The sequence below is a fragment of the Brassica rapa genome, chromosome A09 (assembly GCF_000309985.2).
Source record: "Brassica rapa cultivar Chiifu-401-42 chromosome A09, CAAS_Brap_v3.01, whole genome shotgun sequence".
NCBI lineage: Eukaryota > Viridiplantae > Streptophyta > Magnoliopsida > Brassicales > Brassicaceae > Brassica > Brassica rapa.
In genome coordinates this window covers 139,322-163,877 of record NC_024803.2, presented here as the reverse complement: position 1 = coordinate 163,877, position 24,556 = coordinate 139,322, and the positions used below count along the sequence as shown (strand labels likewise).

The following is a 24,556-nucleotide window of genomic DNA, read 5'->3' as shown; positions in this document are numbered from 1 at the left end:
GAACAAGGACAAATGAATAAAACTCACTAATTAGCCCCATTACCAGAAACTTGAAACATATATAAAAGAAATAATCTCTTTACTCTCTTTTTGGTAATTTTTTGAATAAGTTTTTATATATGGTTCCAATTTTATAAATAATACACTTTATGTCATCTAAGTTACACTTGCAAATATAGCAATAGTCAATTTTCTTGTTGCGTGGTTCTTATTATTCAAACTCAAATTAGAAAAAATAGCTTTGGTGTTTATTATTTGTTTTGAGGCTAAAACTGAAAAAAAAAATGTCATGTATCAAACAAATACAAACTAGGATCATGAAATGGTTATCACAATTCACAACTATATAAAGAGATAAAAGCATGAAAGAGATAAAAAAAAATCCATGTGTCAAGCATCAGATTAAAGTAAAAATACTTTTATTTGTTGGACCTGTAAATCTGATTCATTACTTGTGTGTTACGCTTGCTTATCAAGAATCTAATCCAAAATTGATCTGATCAATAGTTTATGCTGGGAATAACTTGAGACATTTTACCAAAAAAAAAACTTGAGACATGCATGCATGCATGCATTTTGTTTCATTTTTATTGTTATCATTACACACTGAACATGAGACAAGAAACACACCCTACACTACTCCCAAACAAGTCTTAACATGATCATCGGCATTCAGCAACGTTACTCTCAGCTAACTCATATTCGTATTTGGTTCTGAGCCTCTCGAACAATGCGTCTCGAGCGGAGTTCACGGTATCGAACAAGAAACTCGTTTCCTTGGAGACATGATCAAACCTTTCTGAAAGTATCATCACTGATTGCTTCAGTGGCTCCACCATCAACGAATTAGGAACTGAGCCTTCTTGAACCGCCGCGTAAACCATCTCCACACCAGATTCAACAGCCTTAACATCTTTTATAACCATGAATCTGTTCGATAAGAACGTGTTCATGATCACGTTCTGCAGTTCCATGAATGCTTTTTCCCATGGAACCTCCTCCTCGTCCTCCTTCATCTCCTTTCGAATGTTTATATACAAAATATTCTCGGAAGAACCAGAAAACGCTGCAGCAAACACGCTGAATATGTATAAAGTCGTGGCCTTAACACCATATAGGGCTCGCATGAGAAGTTTTTCTTCTTCGTATTGTTTCTTCTTCTTCTTATTCACCTTCTTTTTGAGACCATGAAGATCATGATCATCACTCATGGATTCAACAAGATTACTCAAAACCTCACCGCAGTTTTCGATTCTAGGGTTCTTGGAAGCCATGTGCTGCCTCCAACAGTCGATATGCGATAAAGAAACCTCATCAGGATCACTAAAAGCAAACTTGAGTAACATGTTTCCGTGGTTAAGCCGGGCCAGCTCCGAGGTGAAGGCGTTGCAGACTTCAAGCAGCTTCGAACTGATGTCAGCGTACATACTTTCTTCCATGTCGGATACAGGAAGGTCTACATCTGTGGTCATGAGTGTCGAGATACACTGGTGTATCTCACAAAGAGAGTGCATTGCTTGAATCATCCAAGAAACAGTGATAAAACCATTCTTATCATCATCCTTTGGTACAAGTTCTGCAATCGATACCCTCAAACTTGTCTCGAAGTTGTTCAATAGAGAGACAAGATGTGAGGACATGCATGCATTGTTCTTCTTTGGAAACAGAGCCTTGAATGGGTTTCCACAGCTAAAGAACATTCTCTGCGTATTTATTTACGCTGAAAAGAGACAAGAGTTCAGAAGCAAAGGGAAGAGAGATAAAACTAATTACAATTTAGCAAACCCTTTTGCTCGCAGATAAAGTATAAATAGGAGGAGGACTAATAAAAGTGTCGTGTGTTGGAGGTGGGTTTTACCCTTCTCAAAATTCGGTCCAGGATCTGGTCTAAAAAAAGCTAATCAAAGGTACATCATCATAAAAAAATTTATGAAGATCTAATCCATTTGCATTGGTCAAACTCTTAGTCAAGGTCTTGATCAAAATCTTGGTCACTAATTTTAAATATTCATAATTTGGTTATTTATTTCCACATAATGACATTTAAATTATATTGTTTCCATTATAAATCTATCTATCTATACTATTATTTGCGAAATAATTTTGTAATTAAATGATTGCACGTTAAAAGTTAGAAGTTAGAAGGTTAAACTATTTGTAATCATCCCTTATATACTAAAGCGCAAGTCGCCTAACGAATAAAAATCTGACACATGGCATTTTTTATTTTACAAATTAAAGAAAAAGCATAAATGAAAAAAAGAAAACAGTTTCATTCGGTTATTTATCTTTAAATTCATTTTTATTTAAAAATTACATAATCCCTGAAATTTCTCACACTACATCATGATTTCACTACTTTTAGAACCGTTATTGTTTTCTCTAGAAAATATTTATAAATCACGATGCCACAAACAAAATCCATATCTATTTTCATTCAAAAATTATAAATTCTAAGATTCTGTGAAAAAGTTGACGTCTCTTTCTAAAGTTTGATGATAACTTCATATAAACATCTGGTTCAGTAAAAAAAAAAACCTCTGGCCAAACCGTGGCATAACAACAGTCTTCTAGAAAAAGCCTTTTTCGATGAACTAAGAAACACACAAATTTTCTGTGGACGGGTAAGCGGAGCCGAAGATCGCAGATGAACGTAAGGTCCAGGTTAGTAAGACTGAAAACGCCCGAACTCTTCATGTTCGAATAAAATTTGCGTGTTGTTGAATTTATTTTCTTAAACATCTATCCCTTCTAATCTACTTATTTTTTTTTGCCTTCTGTAAATATTGGCAAAATCTACGTGATAAGGAAAATGTAAACAAAATTCAACAACATTTCAAAAAAGCCTAAACTGATTCTCAATTTTGCTAGAATAAGTTTATTTATTCTGGTGGTGATAATAAAGGGAGGGAGAGTAAGAGCGACTCATTTTAAAGCACACTTACAAGGTCCTAAAGAAACTTCTTTTTTATTAGAACAACCTAAAAAAACTTTGGAAGCAACACAAGAAGAAGAAAAACCTTTTGTCAAAAAAAAAGAAAAAAGTAGAAGAAGAAAAATTGTGGTGATAAGTTACAAAAAAAAGGAAAAAAATTGTGGTGATAACTAGAAGGTAACAAATAAAGCTTCATGCTTTCGGAAAAGAAGAAAAAACAATTAGAGCTTAAGAAGCTTGGGTGAGAGGAGAGACGAGAAAATACTCATGTTTACTCTCGATCAAAATAACCTAACCAGGTTGATCCTTTTTTTTTTTAACCACAGTCTTTCTTATATTTTATTTTATATATTTATAATATTATAGAAGTTTCAAAAAAAAAATAATAATATTATAGAATTGTGGTGATATTATTTTCTGTTTACTTTCTGATCCTAAACTCCCCAAAAGAATCAGACCAATGTGTAAATATAAGAGATCCATATTTTGGTTTTCTGTTTGTGATTAACAATGACATTTGTTCACTGTAAATCATATCTCTCTCTCTCTATATATAAGCAACGTCCGTGCATAGCACGGGAGACATACTAGTTTAAACTAATTTAGAGGTTTTTAAGCTATGCCAACTCAACAAAAAGTTTGATAAATTATTATTTTAATTGAAAAATCACATTAATTAAATTCTAAAACAGTTATTTTACATGAAATATATAACCAAACAAAAATTCTGATAAACAAATACCAAAAGGAATCTACTACGACGTTGTCCACCTTTCTTTCTCCAGAAACAATTCATATCGCGTTACTATAGAGCCAAGGTTATAATAACACAATAAGAAGGCCAAGAAGTAGGGGGCAGACTTTTTAACAAGACGTTTTGCCTAATGGATCGACGGTTTCCCGGGTGGATCTGAAGACGCAAGTGAGGATCAAGATTGTTTTCTGGCAAGCTAAGAGGTATGGAGTCGGGGATATTGAAGTCATTCTACTATATGAATTATGAAATTATTCTACTATATTATTGAGAAGCTATATTCTGATATGTGCTTTGATGAATTTGAGTTTAGGTTGTTTATATTTGGCTAATATGAATCATTTCTGGTCGTGAAATCGCTCAAACAGCATTTATGGGTTTGACAACCTCAAAGCTATGTACTGTTTGCTCTCTATGAAGTTATATATGTATAACATGTGTTGTGAAGTTGTAGAATATTGGTTGTATTCAAATCTTTTTGATATCTTGCTCGGTTTGCGTCTCCTCCTAACTTCTGTCTCTTACAAAATTTATGTGAGTGTGAATAAATGTGTTTTTAACTTGGTTTGCAAATTTGATTAAGATGGAAATAATAGGCCGGCTGTTAGATAAGATAGAAAGGTTGAGATCCCTTTGCCAAATGAGCAATCAATAATGCTCAAGATCAAGATCCATGCAGCTGGTATAGTCAAAACCATTGTGAAATTGATCACAAGGCTATTTTCAACCTTGCAGAGGTTAGATCTTTTTTTTTGTAAAATGCCGAGAGTTTGTGATTATTGTTTTAGCATATCGATCGAGTTTCTCACTAAACATTTCTTTGGTTCTAAAATAGATTTTAATGTTGTTGATCTGCGTAACATACTAACATATGCACGGGAACTGGGATGTTTGCAAACAGAGCAGAGCAGAACTATGTGATATACGAAGTTTTATGAAGGTATATACTATCTACAGTGTATGTGGACTTGGTTTCATCATACCAAGTCGGTGAGAAAGCCAAGGTCATTTGTATACTTTCTAATTTCTATTTTTGTAGTCCTCCACTCATATAAGTAGGACAAATTCCATATATAATTTTTGTATACAACAAATATCAAGTTATCGTTTCTGTTTGGAATTCATAATATCCGGTTAACGGTGAAAATGAAATATATATATACTATACTAGAACAGTTGTAGGAGCATCTTCAATTCTATTCTATTTTCATTATAAAATAGAACTAAAGTAAAAATACTTTAATTCCAATTTACTTGTTACTCTATAAGACAATTTTCAATAATGTACTCTTTTTTTATATAAAAAATAACTCTATAGTAGAGTTGTATTTTAGTCTAAATGAATTTTATTTTATAGTGAAAAATAGAATGATGAGTAAAAGATAAATGGACTACACTATATATATAAACTATACTTATTTTTAATATATTACAGAGTAAAAAATTGAATATCATTGAATCATTTTTACTATAAATTCTATTTTAGAATGGAAAATAAAGTACGGTTTAGACATATTATAATAGAGTAAAAATTGGTTCACGATATAAATAGAAAAATTCATTTGTTTTTTATTTACCACTCTATTTTTTATTCTAAAATAAAGTATTATTAGAGAAGAATTCAATTCTATTATAAAATTACTTTATTCTGAAAAAAATAGAATGAATCATTGGAGATAGTCTAAGTCTTATTGTTACAATTTAATTTAATTTCCAATTGTTAACTAATCTAATAAAAGTAAATTAACAATTTTTAGGGATTTATAAAATATTAAAATTGTATAGGCAAGTGCATTTGTGGTGGTTGACCTTATATTAGATTGTTGGGATTAATAGTAAGATTATCACACGACATCGAACTGGTTAAGCTTCAGAAAGCCTATTTAGCCGGGTGGAGCAATATTCTATATGTTCTGCCTCCAATAGAGAATGCGCCAATGCCTAGGCTACAAAAAATAAAAGTTGAATGATCTTGACTTGAAATTATCAGTAACATGAAAATCCATGTCAAGCATCAGATTAATGGAAAATACCTTGTATTTGTTGGATCTGGAGAAATCTAATTCACTGATTGTGTGTTATTATTGCTTATCATGAATCTAATCCAAAATCGATTTGATTCAATAGTTTATGCTGAGAATAACTTGAGACGTGCATGCATGCATGCATGTATTTTGTTTCATTTTTTATTGTTATCATTACAGACTGAACATGAGACAAGAAGAAAAACATCCTACACAACTCACAAACAAGTCTTAACACTCATAAACATCGGCAACGTCACTCTTAATTTTTTATGTCAGGAGCCTCTCACTCACTGCGTCTCGAGCAAGAATCACCGTGTCCCACAAGCAACGCGTTGCCTTGTAGATAAGATCATACCTTTCTGAAAGTTCTTTCACTGATTGCTTCAATGGCTCCATCACCATCAATAAATTAGGACACCCTTCTTGGACCGCTGCGTAAAAAGCTTCTCCACGCCAGATTCAACAGCCTCGAGATCTCTTATAACCCCGAATCTCTTTGATAAGGACGTGTTTCGGGTCTTCGGCTTGACCATGTTCTGCAGTTCCACGAAAGCTTGTCCCCAACGAACCTCCTCCTCCTCCTCCATCTCCTTTGGAATGGTTAAATGCAAGAGATTCTTGGAAGAACGAGTGAACGCTGCAGCAAACACGCTGAATATGTATAAAGTATTGGCCATTACACCATATAAAGCTCGCAGGAGAACTTTTTCTTTTTCATATTGTTTCTCCTTCTTCGTCATCTTCTTGTAGAGACTATTATAATGATGATTCAGGGATTCAGCAAGACTTCTCAAAACTTTACCGCAGTTTTCGATGCTCGGGTTCTTGGAAGCCATGTGCTGCTTCCAACGGTCGAGATGCGATGAATGAAACTCATCAGGATTACTAAAAGCAATGTTGAGAAACATGTTTCCGTGGTTAAGACGGTACAGCTCTGAGGTGAAGGCGTCGCAGAGGTCAAGCAGCTTCGAACTGATGTCAACATACATCTCAATCAAACTTTCTTCCATGTCGGATACATGAGGAAGGTCTACATCGGTGGTCATGAGTGTCGTGAAACCCAAGTGCGTCTCACAAAGAGAGTGCATTGCGTCAATCATCCAAGAATAAGTAAGAAAGTCATCCTCATCATCATCCTTTGGTACAAGTTCTGCGATCGATGCCGTCAAACTTATTTCGAATTTGTTCACTAGAAAGAGAAGATGTGGGGATATGCATGCATTGTTCTTCTTTGGAAACAGAGCTTTGAATGGGTTTACACAGCTAAAGAACATTCTCTGTGTATTTAAGCTCAAAAAAGAGAGACGAGTTCAGAAGCAAAGGAAATAATGAAAGGGAAGGGAGATAAAACTAATTATAATTTTGTAAACTCTTTTGCTTACAGAGGAAGTATAAATAGGAGGAGGAAGGAGCTGGGGGTGTGTTCTTACAGAGTTAGTGCTACTAGTCTGTAATAATAAAATGCCCAAAGGAAACGTACAACACTTTAAACGCCTTCTTATAGGAGGAATCAAACAAATGTGGCATGTGTTGGAGGTGGGTATTATCTCTGCCAAAATGTTGTCCATGATCTGGTCTTGAAACGCTAACTAAAGGCCTATCATCACAAAAGTTTATGAAGATCTAATCCATTTGGCACGGGTCAAAGTCTCAGTCAAGATCTTAGTTAAGTTCTTGATCGAAATTTTGGTCAAAGTCTTGAATGGTCACTAATATGATAATTTATTTCTATTTAGTGATAATAAATCTCTTATATATCAAAAGAAAAGCATTTGTAATAAATATTTTCACATTTGTAATATATTATCACGGTGATATGGCAGTTTCACAATCATTTAAATATTAGAGTGTTGATGTATTACTTGCAAGAAAGATTTTCAGATCGAAGTCGGTTTTCACCTAACATGAAAACATTTATTACAATTTCCAATTATCCATCTAACATGTCATTATTTTGCGATTGAAACTCTAATATGTTTATTATCATCAACATGAAATCGATGAAAAATATCATCGAAATAATCTTAAACATAAACTCAATGAATCATGATCATCGAAAGAGGTCGATGAAGCATCATCATCGGAAAAACTTCTACAACTGAAAGGAAGTTATAGAAGCTTTTACTACATCACCATTCACTAAAAATATAACTATTTTATTAATTTCATAGGTTTGTTATTTTTATAATGTATGTTATAATTTTTATATCATTATATACTAATAATAAAATAAATTATTAGTGTTAAAATAGTATAAATTAAATTACACTAATTTCTTATAAATTAAAAATTGATAATATATAAATCGAGCCCAAAATTAGATATGATAGATTATTCTATAACATTAAAAAGAGAAAAAAAGAGAAGGAAAGAGAAGAATATTCCCATAATTATTTCCACATTTCACCTTAAGGTCTTCACACTCATTATCAAAAGAAAGTCATCCACTCGCTCTTATATCATTTTATCATTTACTCTTTCACAATGGAGATATAACATTTTAGAGGCCTTATTTAGCTTCCTAGCGGTTTTACTTAGTTCTTTAACTGCCTAACTCTAGCTTTCTAGTTGTTTAGTTGCCTAGTTACATAGACGATTTAACGACCTAAAGACTCAAGAATCTGGAGACTTGACACTTGAGGATCTGACGACTTGGTCACCTGCGACCTCATGAACCAGAGACTTGACGGCCTGGCCGAGACCAGACGATTTGACGAGCCGGAGACATGACGACATGGAAACCTGGAAACCTCATGCATTACGACCTGGCGACCTTTACTTTTTGCAGTATCTAAAACTTTTTTTTTTTGTGGTAAAATGTTAGTATCTAAAACTTGTAAGTATTACAGAACCTTCAACAAACTACAAAGATCAGACTTATCTTTCACATAAGCACAGCCAATGCTAATTAAGTTTGATAAAAGATAGTATTGGATAGTGTATTACTTGAGAAACTGTGGCCTCTTACGAAAGGATGAGAAGATATAATCTTGTTCACCATTTTGTTACTTACGTGTTGAAACAGATAAGGAATGTGCTTATGGCAATTTTGGACCCAAACGGGCGAAAGCGACCATGACACTGATTTATTGGTCTATATGTGTGAAGATAACTCCTATCAATCTTATGTTGAAAATAACAGCTACATTGGTCCACACCTCATATTATCAACCCATAATTATCAGGAGTTAGACGTTATCTTTTCCTACAGCAAAATAATTAAATCTAGCTTTTGTAATGTGTCTTAGAGCTTTCATATTGTTCAGTTTTCGCAAAATTAAACAGAACTTCTTATTCGTTTTGTTCTGTGCATTCAGCTTTATGTATTTGCTTTGGCAATGTTATACAGTGAACATTCTTAATCATACGCCTACTAAAAATAAAATAAATAATATTTTTGTCACACATAACAATTAAAAATTTGATTAAACCAAAAACAAAAGAGAAAAATCTGAAAAAATTAGTGGCCGGAACATCTTTTATCTACCGTCTCTTGAACTGTCACTTGCGCTGGTCTCAGGCTGCTGAAACGGCAGCCTGTATCTGGTTATGATCGCGGCTTTCATTCTCCCTCACGGCACGTCGTTCCTGCTACGAAAAATATTCAGTGAGCAAATAAACGTCATCACTTGAAAAATGTTCATTGTGATTCTAATGTACACTCACGTCGCGATAGAACAAGTCTTCAGCTTCAAGCATGTGTATAATATGACCCATTTTAGGCCTCTTATTAGCATCAGGATCCACACAACGCAATGCAACTAGCAACAAGCGTTTAAGAGCCTTTGATGACGGCGGTTCAACTATTTTTGGGTCGATTACTTCCTCTGACCTTCTGTTTCCAACCATAGTTTTTAGCCACTCAACCAAATTCACCTATAACCAAAAACAAGACGATATCAAGAACCATACCATCGTTTTGATGAACCCATATGGTTTTTTTTTTGTGTTACCTCTCCTTGAGGTCGACTATAATCAACCGGGTTTCTTCCAGTGATCAACTCCATAATCAATATCCCGAAACTATAGATATCACTCTTCTCATTCAACATCCCGGTGCAAGCATATTCTGGCGCAACATAACTATATAACAAACCAAATCAAGAACATTTTAAATGCTATATATTTTCAAGATTTTATAGATTATATACAAACAAAAAGAACTTACCCGAAAGTTCCCATGACACGGGTTGTCACGTAACTGCTCTCGGAGAACAACAGCTTAGCGAGTCCAAAATCAGATACCTTAGCATTCCATTGACGATCAAGCAAGATGTTACTTGATTTAATATCCCTATGGACCACTTTCGGCTCAAGACCCTCGTGTAGATACGCCAATCTGCATGGATTATAACAACAAATAAGTTAACGTATAGATTCACTATCGCAAGCTATCAATCGCTGGCGACTATACATACCCTTTTGCCATGCCGAGTATTATATTGGTACGAATGTCCCAAGTTAGAGGACTCTTGTCCCCGACATCACCATGTATCCACTGCTCTAGGTTGCCATTATCCACATAGTCATACACTAACATCCTAGTTTCAAAAAAAAAAAACATTAGTTACGAGTCTTGTGACAAAATGAAGTACATATCGAGCATTACCTGTATGCACCTTCAACGCAGTAACCTAAAAGCCTAACTAGATTCTTATGCCGTACACGCCCAATAGCTTCTACTTCCACTCTAAACTCCTTCTCCGCTTGACCCCTTCAACATAAACAAGTTACATGGGACCCATTATCAGACCAAACACAAAAACGAAACTACTTCTGGTTTTGTCAGAAAAATAAAAATAGAAACTTTATTTTTCGAAGTACCTGTTGTTAAGCAAGTTCTTGACAGCGACTTTGGTTCCATCGTTTAAAATCCCACGATACACAATCCCATAACCTCCTTCTCCGATCACATTCTCTTCACACAACCCATTCGTCGCGGCCTCAAGCTCCCTCAGAGTATACCACCTCCCCCACCCGAGATGCGACACCTCAGGTCCAACGCAACCGCTCCCAGAATACGACGCCGTTTCGCTAGCACTGACCGTTCCTCTGCTCTCGCCGCTCGAGACTCGATCCGAGAACACCACGCGGTGCTCCGCCTTCCCGATATCGACTTGGATCTCCGGCTGCGTCGGATGGTAATGGTGGTCCTGCTGCGCCGGAGGACGGACGATCTCCTGAATCTCTTTGGAAACCGGCGGCGTCGCCACGGCGGCGGAAGCGAAATCGGCGTGGCGCGGCTTGCGGTTGCGGCGGCGGGAGGTGAGACAGAGGGAGAGGAAGAAGAGGGCGATGACTATGAGAGATCCCAGTAAGATTCCGATGACGACCCAGAGCTTGAGACCGAAGATCGACGTTGGTTTGGATAGCTCGGCGTTGATGTGATCAGGATTCAAAACAGAGATCGTCATTTTTTTTTTCGTTATTAGATTTTGATTCATAACCCAATTACGAACATGTGTTTTTGATTCTTTCGCATCTCTCGCCGGAAAAGAATAATCTTTTTTTTTTTGTTTCTGGGGGAATTAATGGATACAATCAGTTAATCACAGTTGCATGTGGCTTTAGATAGAGAGAGAGTGTTTGTGTTTGTGTTTGTGTTTGTGTTTGAATGAGCTGTCTGATCTCATCTATGTCCGCGTATCTATTCTATCTGCTTGGGGGTGACGGCGACAAGGCGTGGTTAAATGACAAAGTTACCCTCTCCAGAAAGGCCAAATGAAGTGGGACCGACGCACTTTCAAGGGGTTTTCTGCGTAATAACAACTAACGACGGGGGGTGACGGAGAGATGACGGTTATCGTACTCTTTTATGTGCGTGTTTTATTTATTTCACTCTACAACTACAAAGTACAAATATCACACTAAATCAAATTTAAGACTGAAAGTTAGAATGATGCAATGAATTAATTTATGTCATTTAATCATAGTTTAAAAAACAATTTTTGAATCTGACTGAGTACATACCATATTCAATTTAGTTTTGCGACCCAAAAAAATTCCCTCTTATTATTGATGGAGTTCTTAAAATAAATAAAGAAAGTTGATAAATAACATTTGACTATCTCAAAATTTGAGAATTTCTCTGATGAAAGTGCCCTTCATACAATGCTATTTAAGGGTACTACCGAACACTAGTTTCCCGAGAAAAGGAATCACCTTTAGGCATTAGTATATCAAAGCGACTACTAGAGAGTGCATTTATAACATTCGTTTGTTAATGTATTAATTCGAATTGGATTTTTCCTATTAAAGGCCACATATCTTTTTAGCTTATGATATTGTACTATATAGATTTCTTGGTTAATTTGTGTGCTTACATCTAGATAAGTATGAGTGATGTTTTAGGCAATGGCCAGATCAGCATTCCATTTGACAGAAAAAAACAGACCTTTTTTCTTATATAAAAATAAAATAAGTTCTTATAATAATTACTAATCTGGTGGATCGAGAATGTGGTAACTTTAGTCAATTTAATATTTGACCCTAAGAATTATATTTGTCTTGATGTACTTTTTGAAATTCCCTGTTCGTATCAAGACGAATAGACGCAACTATACGCTAAATTCTAATTTATTAGTCTGGTTGGAATCTTATCAAATTGTTTAATCATAAAAATAAGAATTTGTAGTTAAAATATTTTACGAGTTCTTAAACCGATGAACTAGTAATTTAAGTAATCCAAGTTGTAAAAGGGTTGCTTTTAAAAGGTAATAAAATTATGATGGAATAAAGAAAAAGATAAGGTTGGGGTGAAAAGAGAAACCCGTTATTGCACCATCATAGCAAGCAATGTATCATTTTTCATAAGAATTTTTTTTTAAAATATAATTATCTCATTACATGAGTCAAATGCTCCTTTCTTTTCTTACCTTCTTTAAACTAACCAGAAAATGTTTGATCTTTAACGATAAAACCATAGTTTTACTTTTTAAAGCAAAGTAAAAGTAAAATATATTAAATTTGATTTTTCGTTTTCTACTCAATGTCCTGCTCGATGATTCCATTATGTAGATTTTCTATCAGCAAATAAGTGTAATAAATCTTAAATCACTTTGCAAAATTTTAAGATTAATTATCTCTTGCTCAGTAATCCAATGCTCAAAAAATACTGATCGTAAAACTGTCAACAATTCGTACAACCGATAATCTTATAAGGGCTTAATCTGTCTTCTTGTCCTGTCCATCAATGGCTCGAAGTCTCTCAACAAGAGGAGGATGTGAGTAGTGATAAGCTGAGTACAATGGATCAGTGTTCATCGCTGATAAGTTCTCTTCCTGCAAAAATCCCAACAAAATATAAAACCATTAAAGCATGACATAAATTGAGGAAAATAGTCTTGTGTTATGTCATTGTTGTGGTCTTCTCTGACCTGTAGCTTCACTAGAGCAGGGCGTAGATCTTTAGCATAACCAAGCTTCACCGCAAAAGCATCAGCCTGCAAAAAGAACGTTCACTTATATTTAGTTATGGCCTTGATAGAGAGAACGAAACTTTAGTTGGATCTTGAAGAATTATAAAACTCTACCTGAAACTCAAACGCTCGACTAACAAGGTTGAGGCCAAAGCTTACTAGGTGTTGCAGTGGTATTACAGTGTGCTGTGACAATCAGACAGGAGACTATAAGATTTGATTCTATGAGTTTAGTGTCCAAAAACCGAAAAATAAACAAACCTGAAATATGATCAAACCAATGAGAACTGGTTGTGTATCAAATCCAAAACTCCTGAAGAGATCAGTGGAGTTTCTGACAAGAGTGTATCCTCCAAACTGTAAGAGGGTAAGGATCTGCAACAAAAAAATCATGGAGACATAAGACATGATAATGAGTAAATATGTTTTAGACAGTCGTTGCTCACCTGAACTGCAATGAAAGAGTATGTAGTGTGATTTAGCTTCCAGTGTCCAAGCTCGTGTGCAATAACCGCCACAATTTCATCCTCATTCTTGCACTGCGCATAAGAAATTAAGATTAATGTTATGTTTCAGAACCAGAATCTGAATGTGAGTATAGCTTTTGCTTGATCCACCGAGAGTCACAGTACCTGCTGAATCAATGTGTCGTAAAGAACAATCCTTTTGTTCTTGAAGAAACCATACATGTAAGCCTGTCAGATGTAACAAGAACCGTGAGCAAATCCTCATGTAATCTAGAAAGAGAGCTACAGCATTTAAGTCCTTACATTGCTATGGCTTGACCTTGTAGATCCATCGACGACAAACAGCTTCGTCAGAGGAAACTTCAGAGAAGAAGCAAGTTTCTCAATTTTCTCCCGGAGGTCTCCATCTGGAAGCTATACCCAAATACAAAGGAAGGTTTAGTTGTATAATAGTAACATAGTGCAAGACGGCCAAGAATGAAATACTCACAGGAGTGAACTTGTTGAAAAGAGGTGCAATCAAAACTGGGTATATAGTCATCATCACTAGAGACAGGATAAACATGAATGCCCATAGATAGATGGCAAGGTAAGGACCTCCTTTCTGAAAAAAGAAACAAGATTAACACCTTATGCTCAGATTTTTTAACACCAAAGCTGAAAACTTACAAGCTTGCATTCATAGAGAACATTGTCATGTATAAAGGAAAAACACAAAATAAGATGAACCAAGAATCGCCAGCCAAACCTGAACTATAACAATAATTGCGGCAACAATGGGAGGGGCTAGAACGACAGAGAGTAGTATTCCTTTGAACATGTCCCTAATGAACATCCATATTGTTTGCTGCAAACAGAGTTTATAAGAAAACTTAATCCACACTGTCTAATCAAGAAAAGCTAAGACACAAGCTAGTGTTGTAAATACAACATACTTTGTTGAATCCATGTCGAGTCTCAATCACGAAAGTTGAGTACAAAGAGAATGGCAAATCAGTGATCTGCATCAGAATATAAAAGAAACCATATTATCTTCAAAAAATAGGTATCTTTTGTTCATAAACACATCATAAGACTATACGAAGGGGTTAAGAAGTTTAAACGACCTGTGACCATATCATAACACCAGCCAAGAATGAAAGAGTGTGCAGTATTTCATTCTCTGGATCGAGTCCCACCATCGGTAGAAAACCTCCAGATAACTACAGGAAAAATGAAAATTTACAATTTTATCATCATCATACATACCACCAATATATTAAGAGAAGGAGATAGCAGATGATGAAAACAGATATGTACCTTCCAGAACCAAGGCAGGATCCCAAAGAACAACATCGCAGAGTCCATAAGGATAGTCACAAACTCATGAACAAAGTGAAAATGGCTGTAAAAAAAATTGTAACAACCTCTCAGTGACAAATAGCTTAACTAACAACATCTATGAAAATGAAGAAAGTAATTGAGAAGAAACCTTTTGTCAAGACTGTATGCTCGAGATTTCTCAAACTTCTCTTGGCTAATGACTCCAACCAAGGTTTTAGGGAGAGATGGAAGCTTGAGAGCAGAGTGTTGCCTCATATCCAAATACGTCTCAAAAATGTACATCACTATCATAAAACCTGAAACAAAATAACAAAAAAAAATGAATCTTAATGTGAGATACAATGCAATAATAACTTCCAATAAATATCTATTTCTTTCTAGCTTTGGACCAACGAGATTAAAAAAAAACGGATCAAATGCCAATGAACTATTAAGACAAGCAATCTATGTCTGTGTGTAATTTCAGATCAACAAGATTGAATATTTTGCGTAAACCATACTACCATTTGAGCACTGGAGGAGATTCGATCCAGGGTGGATCCACAACACAACTACAAAAACCCATTTTAAAACTCTTCTCTTTAAACCCCCAGCTGGTGAGGAACACAAAACCCATAAACAAAACACAAAAGACTTTTCTTTCTAAACCCTAAGTTTTGTTAAACAAGAAAAGCAAATAAGCTTCCACACACATACAAAGACGATATGATATCACGAGACCTCACAGTCACAGATCAAACGCACGACTACGACGAGAAACATTTGGATTAATAAAAGGCTCAGATCAAGTCACACAGTAGGTACATAAAGCCATATATAGAAACGAGAAGCAGAGACGATGGAGTAAGATGTAAAAAAAAAAAGGAAGACAGATGTAGTGCGATTGAATGAAACGCGGTGCGAGTGGAATCAGAGAATACGAATGTCTGCGAGAGGGATAAGAAGCTTACCCACGACGGTCTCCATGTAAGGAATCGCCATTGTCTTGTCTGCTCAAAACGAAGACCTGAAGAGAAACAAATCGAAGAAATAATAAAGAGAGAGAGAGGTTTATTGGAGATCTCGGGTCGGTGTGGTGGTGACACACTTATGGGCTGGGCTTTAGGCCCATATTGAAGTAAGGTTAAGTTGAGCTAAAAATATAATCTCGGGGGCTTTAACGGAAACAATCTATATTATAGGGGCTAAACAAGAAATCCTTATCAACAGTTCGATAAGAAAATTACAAAGAGCTCTCTCTCTCACTTCTCTTCTGCAATTTTATCCACTTTGGAGCCTCGGCCATGGCATCTCCTTCGCTTCTGCACTCTTCTGCTTCCTCCTTTCACTGCCGCTTTCCATCGCTAGCGGTCACATCCTCCGCACCTCCGCCGCTGAGAAGCGTGGTGAAAGTCTCGGCGTCGGGAACAGTGCTGGTGGAGAAATCTGAGGCGGAGAAAGTCCAGCGCCTCAAAACGGCGTACCTCGAGAGAATCATCCCCGCGCTCAAAGACGAGTTCAAGTACATTAACATTCACCAGGTTAACCTCTGAGATTTTGTCCTGTTGCGATTCATGATGTTGTTGAAGTCCAACTCTCGGTCGATTTGGGGAATGTGGAGCATTCTTGTTGTTTTGTATTAATTTCACATTATTTTTTTGCTTTTTTTGTTGTTGTTGTTGTTGTGAAGCTGTCTGAATATAAGCTTCTTGTCCTGATAATAATGTTTGTCTGCTGAAATTTTTGGGTCTTGTTCCGTATTCCAACTTGACATTTTTTTCTAGACAAAATCATAAGAGTGCAATTTCAAAATGTGAAGGCGTTAGTCTCTTTGATGTTTCTGCTTGAACAGGTTCCAAAGGTACAGAAGATTGTGGTGAACTGTGGTATAGGAGATGCAGCGCAAAACGACAAAGGATTGGAGGCAGCAATGAAAGACATAGCGCTTATTACAGGACAGAAGCCTGTGAAGACGAGAGCTAGAGCTTCCATTGCCACTTTCAAGATTAGGGAAGACCAACCTCTTGGCATTGCCGTCACTCTCAGAGGAGACGTGAGCCCTTCTTCTTCTTTCCCCTTGAACATTCACATGGAGTTTACTAATGTAATTGGACTCATGTTGTGACAGGTGATGTACTCGTTCTTAGATCGTCTGATCAATCTAGCACTTCCGAGAACAAGAGATTTCCAAGGTGTGAGTCCCAGTAGCTTTGATGGTAACGGTAACTACAGCATTGGTGTCAAAGACCAAAGTGTCTTCCCTGAAATCAGGTAAGTGGTCCATTGAGATTAACCGTGGATGTGTTTCCTTTAGTCCGGTCTTTGGTGGCAACTAAAACTCTTTGCTGGTTGGTTGGTTAAGGTTTGATGCGATTGGGAAAGCAAGAGGAATGGATGTATGCATCAGCACAACGGCAAAAACAGATCAAGAAGGACAGAAGCTATTGGCTCTGATGGGAATGCCTTTCAGGGAAGGAAGCAGTGCCAACACAGGTGCGCCGGTGAGGAAGAAGAAACTAAAGTCTCATCATTTTGATGCTAAAGGCAAAGGCAAAGGAAAGAGATGAATAAAGAGATTCTCAATTTGTCTTGTATTCTCTCTCTTCATCATGTATTATGTAATGCTTTTGTTAATCTGATATATAATATTAATCCAAATTTGGAAGAGTCCTTTAATTGGGGTTAAAAACATGGTAATAAGAGTAAAACACATTAAGGGTTTTGTCTAATTCTTGCAAGTTTTATGGCAACAGTTGTAATTGTACTAAAATGTAGCTAGCGCGTGAATTAACGTAAAACGAAGTCGCGTGAGCTTACTTTCTTCTTGTAGACTTTGATGTTTTCTCTCTCTCTCTCTCTCTTTTTCGTCAATCGATCAAAATAGAAGAAGAGCTAAGATTTCACTTTCTGCAGATCGAAACCCTAATTTGTTTTCTCTCAGTTCTTCCTTCCTTGTAGAATCCGCCGCGTTTTTTTTGTTTCCTTTATTAACCGATGGATTGTGTAATCCCCTCGTAGAAGAAGAACCCTAAGCTGTCGAAGAAGACCGATGAAGCTGCTCCTGCTGAATCCTGGGATCCGTTGTTAGGTTTGGTTAGGGTTGGATGATGCGTCTTCTTCGTTGATTTGAATGTTATTTGGTGATTAGGAGAATAGTGAATACTTCAGATCCATTGTTTTTTTTTTTTAAATAATTTTACCCAAATTATAACAAAGACTAGAGTAGAGCAAAGCAAGCTTGATTGGACTTTGTCCAGCTAAACATCTTGTGGGCTTATACAATGAGTATACCAAATGAGCAACAGTTTGCCATGGATGATCAACTTGTCAACACCACCACTGATGATGAATCCACAAAGTTAGTTAGTTTCTGTTTTTTTTACTTTTGCTTGTCTTAATATGTTTCAGCCGGAGATGTAATTGTTTTGTGTTGAATCAGGAAACCTAGAGTTTCATACACGAGAAAGTTTCTCTTATCGTTAAGCGATAAGGATGTTTGCAAGAAACTCCCAAATCTTCCCTCTGAGTTTAATGATTTACTCTTGCGGTAGAGACTCTGAAATCTATTATTTACGACTTGTATGAATCTGTTATGATGTGTTGATCAGTACACTCTTTGTCTGAAGCAGTGACTCTGATGATCCTTCACCCGAGCGCCCGAGAATTTCTGGTGGTTTGAGGCGGAATGACTACAGCTCGTCGCCTCCCACCAGAGGTGAATTTGGTGGTAACTCTCGAGGCACACATGGAAGATGGGAAGGGCGTTCTGGTGGATGGAATGATAAAGATAGTGATTCTTCACATTCTGACCGGGACCCAGGTACCCTCTGCTTACTCACATCACATCCCCTTCTTTAAATGCTGCATGGTGACGTTACCAAGAGTTGGTCTAGTGAATTTAGGAAGAAGACCATATAGAACAATTCTGGAATTTGGGTATTATTATTGTTATTGAACTGTATATGTTGTTAGGTGAGCTTGGAAGGCGTTCTGGCATGCCATCTCGGAGGCCTTGGCAAGCACCGGAGCATGATGGACTTCTTGGGAAAGGTTCTTTCCCCAAGCCTTCTGGACTTGGTGCGGGACCAGCTGGATCCAAGCCCCCTCAATCTGATGACTCGTATCAGCTGCGTAAAAGCAATGAACCTTACCATCCTCCTCGCCCATACAAGGTTAAGTACCCTCTTGCCTTTTGTACCCAACGTGAATTGCTTTTAGTATTAGTGATTGTTGAATGCAGCTGGTCAGCTGGAGTAAGATCACTTAGTTAAGGACACAGATTCCTAAACCTCTCCTCTGCATATGTAGGCCGCACCTTACACAAGACGTGACACTAGAGACTCATTAAATGATGAGACGTTTGGTTCTTCTGAATCTACAAATGATGATAGGGCAGAAGAAGAAAGAAAAAGAAGAGGTGCATGGAATCTAATTCACTGACATTTGTCCAATAGTTAGCTCTTTACCAGTTTGTGAACTTCTTACAATCTACTCATGCGTTTTTGTCAATCTTTAACTGACGTTCTCAACTATCTGTCAGCTTCTTTTGAGTTGTTGAGGAAGGAACATCAAAAAGTATTCCAGGAGAGGCAAAAGTCAAACCCAGACCTACGTAAAAACGACTTTGATTTTACGGAACTGCTTGGGGAGTCCAAAGATGAAAAAGAGCGTCCAAGCAGAAGCGATGAGGTCAACAACAATCCATCAATTCCTAACCACTCGACTCCTCCTCAAAGTATTGCACCCAGACCGCTTGTACCTCCTGGTTTTGCAAGCACAATTTTGGAAAGAAAGCAAGGGGAAAAACCTCAAGTAAGTCGTTATATATGTTCCGTGAAAATTTTCATTATCTTGTATATTGATTTTAAAACGTCTTTGTTCCATGAAAGGAGTTATATATACTATATTATGTTATTGCTTGAACTCCAAATAAGAACATGAGTACAAATATTATCTTTTCTTTGTAAATATTTGTTAGGATGTATTCTCTCTGATTGGTATTTCAGTTTTGCTGAACAGTTTATAACTCCATCCACTAACTTTGGTCACACGTTGCAGACTGAAACTTCTCAACATGAACGTAGTCCTTTGATTCCCAAAGGCATTAATGTGGTGAATGGAGCGTCTGTTACTAATGAAGAAAAGCCGTCGGTATTTAGGATAGGCTCAAGTGAGATGCCGATAGAAGGTGAAGCTTGTTTCATTTCTACGAATATCTACAGATATAATTAATAGTAATGACATAAGTTTTGAAAACTTTCCTCCATCCCAGCTGCTGATGAAGCTCCAGGATATCCTAGAAAAGTTGAGCAAGCTACAGTGAAGTTGGACCAGAAGAAAAGCTTGGAGATTTCTGATGAGCCGTCCATTCTGGATAAGATTTTCAACACTGCTATAAATTTGAATACTGGCGACTCCTCTAATAGTACTCAGGTGAGTCTCCTTTCCTATTTATTTCAGTTAAACTCATTTTCCCCTGAAACTTAAAATGCTGCTCAGTAATTGATATGCACTTCGTTTCGGGTCACATGATGCATAGTTATTTCTGATGTAGCCTCCATTACCCTGTCGTAAATAAGGTTTTTTCTTATATGATCCTGAGGATGATAGATAAACATAGTTTGTATGCTCTCTTAGTAAGCAACAAAATGGTCCATGTGTTATATATAAACAAGTCGAATGCTTCTTCCTGAGGAAATGACGTGCACGTACTTGCATATATATGTTTTTCCCTGTGGAACTAGAATAATCTCATCTGACCTGACGAACGTCCACATGCTTGTAGAAGAAAATTGTCGAAAAGGTAGAAGAGAAACGGAGCCCTCAGACTTTTAAATCCTCAAAGTTCGCGCATCTGTTTCTCGAAGAAGGTAATCCACCGACTGTTATGCGAGAATAGTAACATTTTTCATTACAAAACCAATAACCAAATTCTCTTTTCTTACCGGTGCAGATAACAAGCCAGTCGAAGATCTTCCATCCAGCAAGCCACCAAGAGGCTTACTATCACTACTTCAAGGTGCAGATAAATTGCAAACCTTTGAGACAGATGCTAAGGGTGAACATTCGATGGATTTTCCTTATCAAGGCCATGTCACTAAAAACACTGATAAGTTAAGCAACACTTCCGCAACTAAACCAGTAAAAGCTGCTCCACCTGTTCTCACTTGTGAAGATCTTGAGCAGTCTATTCTGTCAGAAGTCAGTGAAAGCTATCATCCTCCTCCTCCAGCGCCAGTTGACCAAGACTTGAGTGTTTCTTCAGTGAAGAAGACCAACCAAGGGAAACCATCTGTTGATAACCACGCTTCACATCACCTTCTTTCATTATTACAGAGAAGTGCAGACCCGATTAGTCAAGATACGCAGCTGCTTTCAGTCACAGAGAGTAGACCACCACCATCTGTGAAACCACCTACAGCTGGAGAAGCAGACCCGGGGAAGTCTTTGACCCTTGAGAATCTATTTGGGAGTGCCTTCATGAACGAACTGCAGTCAATTGGAGAACATGTGGTTTCTAACGCTCCTGGTATCCCGCTTCGATCAGACGGATCTATCAGTGATCCGAGACAAAGAAATCAAATCAGACCTGACGGTCTCCTCGGTGGGCTACTAGGCCTTCCAGAAGATGGTAACTTACTTGCAGTTAGCAATCCTGCAAACCCACAAAGTTACATGTCTTTTCCAGGACCTCGTAATCAGAAGCCTGAAGTAGCTTTCAACATCTCTGACAAGCTAGCTGCTTTAAACTCTGGTCCAAGGAACGAAAGACCAACATTGGGAGGTCCAGATGGTCCTTTTCTGCACCATCATCCCCAACAGTACGCAGCCAACCCTTCTCCTCACTTGAATGGTTCACGCCCGGGTTTCCATCCTTTGGATACTCGACATGCTCACATAAAACCTCAGCTCGATTTCATGGGCCAAGGAAGCATCATAGCTCAACATCAGGGTCCTCCACCAAACATGATTCATCGCCCACCTTTCAATCATTCAACTAGTGGAGTTCCGGAGTTTGATCGCCTTCCTCCACATATGCAGCAGAAGATGCACATGCAAGACAACTTGCAACGTCATCATCTAATGCAAGGATTCCCCGGTGGTGGTCCACCTGGTCCACCTGGTCCACCACACCATCACTCCCCTCATGTAAACAACCAAATGCATGGTCTCATCCCCGAGTTAAATCCATCGCAAGGCTTCCCCTTCGCCCATCACCAGCCCAACTACGGTATGCCACCAGCAGGTATAACAATAGATAACCAAATCCATTTGCTGCTTTACCCTTTAAAGATTCTAAAGGTTCAACGTTCGCTCATTTTTTTTCGTGGATTCAGTATCTTGTGTCTGCTACTCGAGGACCCCTGGTTTTAATATCGAACTATGCAGGGACTAGTTGATTTTTATTTGGTCACTCAAAACGTTTTATTTCATTATGTGACTTTTCAGGTTCTCAAGGCAACAGAGTGGAACATCCAGCTTCACTGAATACGCTCTTAGGGATTCATCAGAGGATGGACCCGTCCAAGCAACCTCCGGCAATGGGTCAAGCCGGTGGTCCTAATCGTCAGGGATCTATGGGTCAGGAACTCGACCTTGGCTTTGGCTATAGGTAATTCTGCTCTATTCACAATCCCCTTTACAGTTTACAGTAAGTTGCTTTGTGATGTGCAAAGTAGTCAAATCATCATTTGAAGGAAAAAAAAAAAGAGAAAAAGAAAAAAAATATGTGAACTGTCTTTTCTACTGGAGCTTGTGATATCTGGATGCTTTTTTAATTAACAGTAGTTTATTTTGATGACTTTCGAGTCCTTGTGGTTGCTATTATCTAGTTCATGTTTCTGTTCGTTGAAACCCGTTGCTCAAAGTTTTTCTTTTCAGATTATTTTCCTAATCCAGTTTTTAACAATAGTACATGTACTACATACGCATAAAACTTGTAAATTAGTACTAGGACAACAATTTTTAAAAACAAATAAAAGTAACCTCGAATGAACTAAAAAATTATTCAGTATTCACTGACTCAAAAAGAAAAGAAAATGAACTTTACTTCACAAGATAAACCAGTCAACTAAAACTGGCAAATTAAAAAGGATTTGCTGCCGCCATTTTACCGAGAAGCACGGACGTAATTCTTGGCCCTTTAACATGGTCTCTATAAGATCTAATTTAGACGGGACAGCTGACAAAAAAAACATGGTTTTTATAAAAATAATTATTTAAGAGAAATTCGACAAAAAAAAGTTCCCAATAAAAAAATGCAAGTTCAAATGAGTCGAGACTAACACTAACAAGGCTTACTTAATACAAAATTTAATTTTTTAAAATAAATATTTTTAAAAAACCTTAGGAGAAATTCAGTATCAGAAAATTAATGGGGAGAAAACTAAATGAACATAAGTGTGTAAACAAAACAAACAAATTATCTCTAACGATCAATTAATTAATATGTTAACGTGTACCTATTTCTTAATTAGTATTTAGCGTTGATGGAGATCAGTTCGTAATCTATATCCAGCTTGGAAAGAACAAACAAACGTAAGCACGTTCAAAAAATGACGAGTAAACAAAAACAAAAACAAAAAAGAAGAAAAGAAAAAGGGTATTGAACCCCATTATTAGTGATATTTTAAAAAGTTCAGATTTTAGAAACAAAAAAAAACAAACTATGAAAATTAACTATATTAATTAACTAATTCGTTTTGGTAAATGATACTTTTACCAATTTGTTTGAGATTTGAGAGAAGAAAAATAAACCATTTTAACCAAATTGTTTAAATTTGTTCTATATAAATGAAATTCAGATCACTTTAAATAAACTGAACCGGACTAATCTCATGGCTGGTTTGGTTTGACCAGAAATCTATCTTTCAGTTGTAAAGTAAACCCAAAAAGGAAAAAAAGCTGTTGAGAGAGAGTGGGATGCCATGAATCATCCTATACTGAACTTATGTTAAGAGCAGCTCGTATACAAAAGCAATTAAGCAAGCTTTTTTAGACCAAAAATAAATAAAAATTAAGCAAGCTTTTTCTAATAAATCTGACAGGTTGAGATAAGTGTGGATAGCCTTCCTCTTATGACGAATATAAACGCTGGCTCTACATCATCCTAATATCTAATCATAATCTTCTTCAGAATCACGTTCCAGATTTCAAGTAGATTAGAAGAAGACTGATTGGCATTAAAGCCAGGCACTATAAGCTCACCGGAAGCGTGCTTAGTCAAATAATTTCTTAATTAATAAGGTAGAGCGTTGGCAACGGGGATCAATTCGTTATCACAAAATCGATCGTATACAAAAACAATTAAGGATATTCTTATTTGAATAAATCTCGCAGTTTCGGATAAGTGTGGAAAGCCGTCCTCATTACGAATGTCTACATCATCCTATCAATAATGGCTTTGACTAATTAAAATCCAATCGTAATCTCCAGCTGCTAAGAGGAAATAAATAAGAAGGGATTATACGACAAAGAGTAGCAGGCAGCTATTATTATAAGCTCACCGCCCGAAGCGTGATTAATTATTTACAGTATTTCTTAATTTGTAGCTAAGCAGCGTTGACAAACGGAAATGATCAAATTCCTAATCTATATCCAGCTTGCAGAGAATAAAATAAATGCAAGCACGTGAAACATGAAAATGCGTATTG

The 24,556-nt window shown here is 36.8% G+C and overlaps 5 protein-coding genes and 1 pseudogene across 7 annotated transcripts; 2 read left to right on the top strand and 4 right to left on the bottom strand.

Annotated features, from left to right (window-relative positions):
• Window positions 1–93: 93 nt before the first annotated feature.
• On the bottom strand, window positions 94–6,349 carry LOC103836894 (protein BPS1, chloroplastic). The gene has a single exon (XM_033278531.1). The coding sequence runs from the start codon at window positions 1,698–1,700 to the stop codon at window positions 663–665; it is 1,038 nt and encodes a 345-aa protein (XP_033134422.1). The 5' UTR covers window positions 1,701–6,349; the 3' UTR covers window positions 94–662.
• On the bottom strand, window positions 2,774–8,830 carry LOC103836960 (annotated as a pseudogene).
• A 241-nt stretch (window positions 8,831–9,071) lies between these two features.
• Window positions 9,072–11,351, bottom strand: LOC103836893 (probable serine/threonine-protein kinase At1g01540). 2 transcript variants are annotated; one of them, XM_009113201.3, is made up of 7 exons: window positions 10,541–11,351; window positions 10,326–10,430; window positions 10,135–10,257; window positions 9,885–10,055; window positions 9,670–9,799; window positions 9,383–9,592; window positions 9,072–9,307 (listed from the first exon to the last, which is right to left on the bottom strand). In XM_009113201.3, the coding sequence occupies exons 1-7, from the start codon at window positions 11,158–11,160 to the stop codon at window positions 9,233–9,235; spliced, it is 1,434 nt and encodes a 477-aa protein (XP_009111449.1). In that variant the 5' UTR covers window positions 11,161–11,351; the 3' UTR covers window positions 9,072–9,232. The 2 variants fall into 2 exon arrangements, with proteins under 2 accessions (XP_009111449.1, XP_009111450.1); XM_009113202.3 differs by having other exon boundaries at window positions 9,072–9,304; window positions 10,541–11,350.
• Window positions 11,352–12,749: 1,398 nt separating this feature from the next.
• On the bottom strand, window positions 12,750–15,905 carry LOC103836892 (CAAX prenyl protease 1 homolog). Its single transcript, XM_009113200.3, has 14 exons — window positions 15,875–15,905; window positions 15,073–15,220; window positions 14,901–14,985; window positions 14,708–14,803; window positions 14,537–14,602; window positions 14,350–14,448; window positions 14,092–14,205; window positions 13,905–14,015; window positions 13,767–13,829; window positions 13,581–13,673; window positions 13,396–13,509; window positions 13,249–13,320; window positions 13,093–13,158; window positions 12,750–12,997 (listed from the first exon to the last, which is right to left on the bottom strand). Exons 1-14 carry the CDS (start codon window positions 15,903–15,905, stop codon window positions 12,881–12,883), a joined length of 1,275 nt encoding a protein of 424 aa, XP_009111448.1. The 3' UTR covers window positions 12,750–12,880.
• A 250-nt stretch (window positions 15,906–16,155) lies between these two features.
• Window positions 16,156–17,625, top strand: LOC103836890 (50S ribosomal protein L5, chloroplastic). The gene is made up of 4 exons (XM_009113199.3): window positions 16,156–16,444; window positions 16,756–16,956; window positions 17,032–17,174; window positions 17,266–17,625. The coding sequence occupies exons 1-4, from the start codon at window positions 16,208–16,210 to the stop codon at window positions 17,468–17,470; spliced, it is 786 nt and encodes a 261-aa protein (XP_009111447.1). The 5' UTR covers window positions 16,156–16,207; the 3' UTR covers window positions 17,471–17,625.
• Window positions 17,626–17,772: 147 nt separating this feature from the next.
• Window positions 17,773–22,788, top strand: LOC103836889. 2 transcript variants are annotated; one of them, XM_009113197.3, is made up of 11 exons: window positions 17,773–18,261; window positions 18,343–18,450; window positions 18,533–18,723; window positions 18,876–19,075; window positions 19,212–19,320; window positions 19,444–19,715; window positions 19,962–20,091; window positions 20,176–20,336; window positions 20,689–20,773; window positions 20,857–22,149; window positions 22,353–22,788. In XM_009113197.3, the coding sequence occupies exons 1-11, from the start codon at window positions 18,185–18,187 to the stop codon at window positions 22,517–22,519; spliced, it is 2,793 nt and encodes a 930-aa protein (XP_009111445.1). In that variant the 5' UTR covers window positions 17,773–18,184; the 3' UTR covers window positions 22,520–22,788. The 2 variants fall into 2 exon arrangements, with proteins under 2 accessions (XP_009111445.1, XP_009111446.1); XM_009113198.3 differs by having other exon boundaries at window positions 17,774–18,261; window positions 20,692–20,773.
• Window positions 22,789–24,556: the final 1,768 nt, after the last annotated feature.